Source organism: Neomonachus schauinslandi, chromosome 11, assembly GCF_002201575.2.
Source record: "Neomonachus schauinslandi chromosome 11, ASM220157v2, whole genome shotgun sequence".
Taxonomy (NCBI): domain Eukaryota; kingdom Metazoa; phylum Chordata; class Mammalia; order Carnivora; family Phocidae; genus Neomonachus; species Neomonachus schauinslandi.
In genome coordinates, this window is record NC_058413.1 from 91,043,593 (window position 1) to 91,051,446 (window position 7,854).

General features: G+C 35.3%; 1 protein-coding gene across 1 annotated transcript; it reads left to right on the forward strand.

Moving 5' to 3' along the window:
- The first annotated feature begins 622 nt into the window (after nt 1-622).
- Nucleotides 623-2,782, forward strand: LOC110586215 (olfactory receptor 8B3). The gene is made up of 2 exons (XM_021696405.1): nt 623-645; nt 1,849-2,782. The coding sequence occupies exons 1-2, from the start codon at nt 623-625 to the stop codon at nt 2,780-2,782; spliced, it is 957 nt and encodes a 318-aa protein (XP_021552080.1).
- Nucleotides 2,783-7,854: the final 5,072 nt, after the last annotated feature.

Consider the following 7,854-nt stretch of genomic DNA (forward strand, 5'->3'; position numbering starts at 1 on the left):
CTTTTGTTTATGTCTATATAATTTGCTCACACACTGAATATTTAAAAGGACTCAAATATTTTAAAAAGGCAAAATAAATAAACTTCACTGAAATGTTCATAAATCTTTATGAAAAATCCTTAAAACTAATATGTTACCTAGAATTATAATTAGAAAATTTTTTTTTCTTAATTTAAATTCAATTAGCCAACATATAGTACATCATTAGTTTCAGATGTAGTGTTCAACAGTCCATCAGTTGCGTGTAACACCCTGTGCTCATCACATCACATGCCCTCCTTAATTTTCAATGACATTAATTATTTGAACCTTTACAGGAGATAGCATAGGATCCTTTCTCATATGCCCTAGGGAATGTATAATCCCTGATGGAAATTAACATTTACTGTCACAATTAGGGTATAAAACAGAGACACTAGTTTCTTCCCTACAGAGCTTATCATAATGGGAAGGTCCTAAGGGAGATCTACGAGTACCTGGATTTCTAATCAGATTCAAAAAAATATAAGCCTTAAGCAGATGCCTTGAACTCTATGACACAGTGGCTCAGGTGTCAAGTGTGTAGTTGCCCGTCATACTTTCTTAGTAAATTTATAACAACAAGTTTGATCTACAACCAAGAATGACTCCTGGAATGCTCAGACTGTGAGATCTGTGATGTGAATCTTTGGCCAATAAAGGAAGAAGATTCTGTGACTACATTTGCTCAGCTTTGATATCCCAAAAGCCAGTTCTTCTTCCAGTGGAGGTGAAACACACATAAAGGGTCAGCACAGTTCTTTCAATGGAAGGAGAGTGAGTTAATCAAATTTCTATTTATCTCTTATTCACTCTGTTCTTGAAAAATGAGGGAAAACATTTATATTGAATAACAAGAAATTCAAAAGTATGGAGCTCTGACTATACCACCTACATTATTTTGAGCATACCTTCTCTGTATTGACTTCATCTTTGGTCTGGCAGCAAGATAGCTATAGCAGTACCAAGTGACACATCTAGAATATAATAACATCAAAGGAAGAGATTTATCTCTTTCCTAAGATAAAATTTTTAATTGAAATATGAATATAAAAAAATTTGTGTTACAAGCATGCAGCTTGATACATTTTCACAAACTTAACAACTAATTTAATCAATGTCCACATTAATTATCTTTCTCTTTCATGCCCTCCTACAAAACCAAGGAAAAGAAATCCACCTTCCTTTATTCATCCTCTGTCTGGCTAGGATGGAACAGAGAAGGAGAATGTGTAGAAACAACTGAGTATATGATGAATTATAAATCTTAGGCTACCAAGGGTCTCCTCAATACTTGTTATAAATTATTGACTTCATGGATTCTTGCAGTAAGTTACCTGAAAACATTATAGACTCATAGAGACTCTCTTCTAGGAAGCACAGTTGTGATATGGTCTCTGCCAAGAAGAATCCTCTCTTTCATGATGGCCATCACAGGGGAACTGAGGTATCTGGTAGGGTAATGGAAACATGAGTAGGAACTAGGAAGTGAAGGATCAGATGAGTGGGAGGGAGAGAAGGGGACACGCTCTCACTACTGAAGCTCACCAACAGGTAGCCTTAATCCTCAGCTACTCCATCCCTGTATCTTCTAGTAATGATAGGAGCAGTTGTTTGTCACATGTAGCTCATGCAACAAAAGAAACAGTGATTTTAATGTTGAGGGGCATGTGTGCCAGTGCATTCTGACCCTGTGAAGCAAAGGAGGACTTATTTGCTGGTCTGAGTCTTCTTCTCCTAAATAAGAGTGTGTAAGGAGACAGCTGGGGTTTCTATTAATGGCATTTTCTTCTGTTCTCACAGATTTCCAAAGAGGAGAATATTGGTTAGAAATGACTCCTTAGTGACTGAATTTCTTCTTGCTGGATTAACAGACCGCCCAGAGCTCCAGCAACCCCTCTTTTTCCTGTTTCTGATGATCTACATTGTCACCATGGTGGGCAACCTTGGTTTGATCATTCTCATTGGTCTCAACTCTCACCTCCACACCCCCATGTACTACTTCCTCTTCAACCTATCCTTCATTGATCTCTGTTACTCTTCTGTTTTCACCCCCAAGATGCTGATGAACTTTGTATCAAGGGAGAATATCATCTCCTATGTCAGGTGCATGACTCAGCTGTTTTTCTTTCTCTTTTTTGTCATCTCGGAATGCTACATGTTGACCTCAATGGCCTATGACCGCTATGTGGCCATCTGTAATCCATTGCTGTATAGGGTCACCATGTCCCATCAGGTCTGTTCCTTGCTAAGTGTTGCTGCATATATGATGGGATTTGCTGGAGCCTCTGCCCACACAGGGTGCATGCTTAGACTAACCTTCTGCAATGTCAATATCATCAACCATTACTTGTGTGACATTCTTCCTCTTCTCCAACTCTCTTGCACCAGCACCCATGTCAATGAGGTAGTAGTTCTGATAGTTGTGGGAATTAATATCACCGTGCCCAGTTTTACCATCCTGATTTCTTATGTCTTCATTCTCACTAGCATTCTTCATATCAAATCTGCTCAAGGAAGATCAAAAGCCTTCAGTACCTGTAGCTCTCACATCATTGCTCTTTCTCTTTTTTTTGGGTCAGCAGCATTCATGTATCTTAAATATTCTTCTCCTGGATCTATGGAGCAGGGAAAAGTTTCTTCAGTTTTCTATACTAATGTAGGGCCCATGCTTAATCCCTTGATCTACAGTTTGAGGAATAAGGATGTCAAAATTGCACTGAAGAAAGCCATGATTAAAATCGGGAGGAGAAACATGTTCTAATTAGAAGCAGAAACAATATAAACAAGTTCAGTTTTTTATTTGATAATTATTGGTGTTTTTCCGGATGAGACTGTGTCCATAACCATGTTGCTTCTATAGATTGTGTTATGTGTGATTTAATAGACTTGCTTATCATTTTCTGGATAGCTGATCTTGTCTTATTTTTCCTTCTGTATCTCCATCACCTCGTGCAAGTTTACATAAATAACTAATACGTATTATAAATAGAAACTATGCACCGACATTTCAGATAACTTTTATGCTACTTTTGTTTCTGGGCTATTCCTAATATGAACAAATATGGTTAGTTTTATCAGTTACATAAAATTAAAATTAGAGCTCACTCATCTAGACACAGAAGTGAAAGCAGTACATGAACTCTCATTTTTAACAATATTGTCACTGGTATAGGTAGTAGCTTTCCAAAAAAATGCATTTCAAATTGTGTATAAAGATTAAAGTAGGATCAGATCCCCCTGATATTGTCCTTTTGTTCTATTTTTCTTATCACTTTCTCTATTATTATTCTGACTTTCCTTCTTCCCTTTGGTAATGGCAAAATGTATACATGTACTTACTGCTTCTAAGAAAATACACAGACTCCACTGTTATTGCCAATCATACTAGTAAGAGGGAATGATTAGAGGACTAATACCTATGTATCTCAGGATCTCAGTAAGGGGTGGGGGCTGGTAGTTTATTGCATTATAAAACTTGCATTCTTTACCATCTAAAGTGATACCAAATATTTGAAAGAGAGTATATAGTTCTTATTGCAAATTTTGAAATTTAGCGCTTTAAGGAAAATAGCACACACAGTATCAGGAGAAACATTTTAGCCATTGTTTTACCTACCCAGTGAAGTTTATCATGAAAAAAGGTGTATTTTAATAGTAATAAACTATATTCCTAGCAACATTTTGTGAATATACTTAAACCTTGTCCCACCAATAAGATAATAAGTGTATTTAACGAGGGCGCCTGGGTGGCTCAGTTGGTTAAGCGACTGCCTTCGGCTCAGGTCATGATCCTGGAGTCCCTGGATCGAGTCCCGCATCGGGCTCCCTGCTCGGCAGGGAGTCTGCTTCTCCCTCTGACCCTCCCCCCTCTCATGTGCTCTCTCTCTCTCTCTCGTTCTCTCTCTCTCAAATAAAATAAAATCTTTAAAAAAAATAAGTGTATTTAACTAGATGCTTTTCCCTATAATTTTCCTATTTCTCCAATGCTTTTCCCATTTCTGTATTTAGAATATCAAATATAGTGGGTGGTCAAGAAACACTTGTTGAATTGCATTATCTTGTTCAAATAACAACAGTAATAAATTTAATGTTATAATAAATAGTAAAATATAATAATACATAATAATAAATAATAAATCAGAAAGAACTTTGGGGTATAATTTGTTTTTGGGATTGAACTGTAGCAGTCATAGGGAGGTGCTGCTTAGCTCCTCTTCAAGAGAACCAGCTGTGGGAAGCATTGTTGACTGATAGTCTATAGGTGATACTCCTTTGGATTCACCATCATGTTCAGGCAGAGTCCATGCTCACTCTGAGATGTTCCCAGCCAGTGGCTTAGCGTGATGGGTCATATAGGAGCTGACCAATAGCTGTGTAACACAGGTGTCTTCTGATAGGCATCTTGCTTAGGTACTTCCTGTCATCCTAACAGACTTTTTAGGACTGCACTGTAGTCCGAGATTTTCCTACTATGTCCTTCTCTCCTTTCTTAGGTGTCAGTGTTTCAACCCAGTCTGAAAGCCTTTATCACTGACTCCCTCTCCCCCCACCAATTTTATCCTTCACAGCTATTTACCACAATAAATGTCTTGGATGTCTAATTATTTCTTGGCATCTGCTTCTTGGGAGACTCTAGACGACACAGTAGATTTACACTAACTGATTTTAACACTTAGATTTAGGCTCTGATAATGGAAACAGATTGGTTTTGTTATAAAAATAGACAAATCCAGGGCAGAGAATAGAATATTCAGAAACAGATTTTCATTTATATAATCAATTAATTTTTGACCATGTAATTAAGCAATCCACAGGCAAAGGAAAATCTTCTAAGCAATTGATTCTGTAAATAGTAACTATTCATGAGGAAAGGAATGAACTTTGACATTAACATTGTTTGTCAATGAAAGAAGAGAACTCTTTCATTACTTAAATATGATTTCAATTGCAAAGTTTTAAATGGTTGTAAAAATGATGTAAAACTATCACCTCTGTAAAAAATTTCTCATTTTTAAAAATTTCTGGTTGATGATTATAAAAGAAATTGGAGATATAGTAATTAAAAATTCTTGATCAGGAATTACAAACACAAGTACAATTACAAATAAGCACAAAGCTTGTTATAAAGAAATTATGTTCTGGAAGCAAGTACAAATTTTCATTAAGAATTATGGATATATTTGAGAATATTACATAATAAAAATAATGTGTTTCTTTTAAGAGGGATATTTTGACTTGAATAATCTGCATTCATATGTAATGAATATCCTATTTTTTTCAATTTCACCATCAAATATAACAGAATTCTGAAAAGTTCATAAAACATACATTTGTAGTTTAATAAATAATGTAAAAATCTATGTAATTGCAAATTAAGTCATAAAACAGAATATTGCAGAATATTTTTTTCATTGTTTTAGTTGTTTTCAGTTAGTGATTAGATCCCAATAATCTAGCCCAAGAATACCAGAAAATAAAGTTGTTAAATATTTTATTTAGTCAACTTTGTTTTCAGATTTGATTAAGTGGTCAGGGGCATTCATTGTATGGTGATAGGTGGATGTTCTCAGCTGTTATGCCTTCAAATATTTTTCTGTCTCCTCTTCTCCCTCTCTGGGACTCCAGTTAGACATCTATTGGGCTACTTGATGTATTATGGCTCACTGATTCTCTATTCCTTTTTTCCTAGTCTTTTTCTCTTTGTATTTCACTTTGGGTAGTTTGTATTGCTGTTCAAGTTCACACATCATTTCTTCTGCAGTATCTGATCTAGTTTTAACCGATGCATTATATGTCTTTTTTACATAAGTTCTTTATTTTAGATTTATAGAAAAATTGTAAAGCTAGTACAGTTAAAATATATTCCATATCCAGTTCCTGTTGTTATTTTACATTAGTGTGGTACATTTGTCACAGTTAACCAATACTGATACATTATTAATTAAAGCATATACTTGACTCATATTTTCTTAATTGTTATCTAATGTCCCTTTTCTGTCAGAGGATCCCATTCAGGATACCACATTGCACTGATTAGTCATGTCTCATTAGGTTCCTCTTGCCTGCCATAGTGTCTCAGGCTTCCCATATTTTGGATTATCTTGACAATTTAAAATGTATTCATCAGGTATTTTGTAGAATATCCCTAAATTGGGTTTTCCAATGTTTTCCTCATGATTTTTTTGGATTATGTATTTTTGGATTGGCATATTTTTAATGTCACACATTGTATTTTTTAGGTCAAGGAGGTCAATTTCAATCTTTTCATATCTGTGTCTTTCCTAAGCATGTGATTTTTTTTTTTTTTTACCTTGTGGAGCTAAGGGAATATATTAGTAACAGCTCTTTTTTTGTTGTTTTTATATATTGTTTTATTTATTTTTTAAACTTTTTAAAAAGATTTTATTTATTTGAGAGAGAGAGTGAGAGAGCGAGAATGAGCTGTGGGGAGGGGCAGGGGGAGAGGGAGAAGCAGACTCCCCGCTGAGGAGGGAGCCCAATGCTGACCTTGCTCCTAGGACCCCAGGATCATGACCTGAGCCAAAGGCAAATGCTTAACTGACTGAGCCACCCAGGTGCCCCTCTTATATACTAATTTAAAAATATGTGTTATTTCTTAGTATGTTTCTACAGACTTGAGGGTTTTTTTCTTATTATGGATAAAATTTTCCTACTTCTTTGCCTCACTGGTTTTAAGCTAGTTTTGAATTGGGTTTTCTGTAATTTTAACCATGAAATTTGCTATACTTTTAAACTGAAATTACTCATTTGCAAATATTATATGAGAAAAAAATTGATATTAAATTTTGGCCATCACTATTGGTGATAAAAACAAACACACTGTAATGATTGGTAGGGCTTATGGAACAATAGCTTAAATGGTAAGAGGTGAATTTTGTATCTGATTATTTGTTTCTCTGGGCTTTCTTTTTGTGTTTATGTCAACTTCACTTAGTTTCCCCTAGGCTTGAGAAGTGGAGTCTATGTAAGTCAAAGTATCTAACACCTAACTCCTATCCTGTGTAAAACTACTGACCCATCCAGATCAGTATTATGTCTCTGAGGGTGCCATGGAAAAATGTGGATGGACCTACTCATACTGATATTAGTGATTAGAGACATGTTACAAAAAACACACAGTAGGGGCGCCTGGGTGGCTCAGTCAGTTAGGCATCCAACTCTTGATTTCAACTCAGATCATGATATCGGGGTTGTGAGATCGAGCCCCACATTGGGCTCTGCACTCAGTGAGGAGTCTGCTTGAGATTCTCTCTCTCCCTCTCCCTCCCCCACGTGCACCTGCTCTCTCTCTCTCTAAAATAAATAAATCTTTAAAAACACTCAACGCATGCACTAGTTTTCCCTAAATACTGATAGATCTGATGAACAATATATTGTTTAAAATATTGAGCTGTATACATTTTTACACAAATAAATTTTACTTACATAGTTTTATAAAAATATCTCAACTTTTGTTCAATAAGATCTAGCTTACATATAGTAAAATATACAAATATGAAGTATAAACCTTGATGACTTTTTGGCCTAAGTATAAACTCATTTTAATTTCCACCCAGAAAAAGATATGGAACATATCCATGAGCTCAGAAATTTTCTTCATGTTCCTTTCTGGTCAACAGCAACCCCCATCTACCACTTGAGGGAAACATTGCTCTGATTTCTATCACTTTAGAATAGTTTTGCCTGTTTTTAAAAATCTTATAAATAAAATCATACTGTTTATGCTTTTGTGTCTGCCTTCTTTCTTTGACATAATCATTTTTGTGTTTTAAACATATCAGTGCATATATCAGAAAATTATTTCTATCCCAT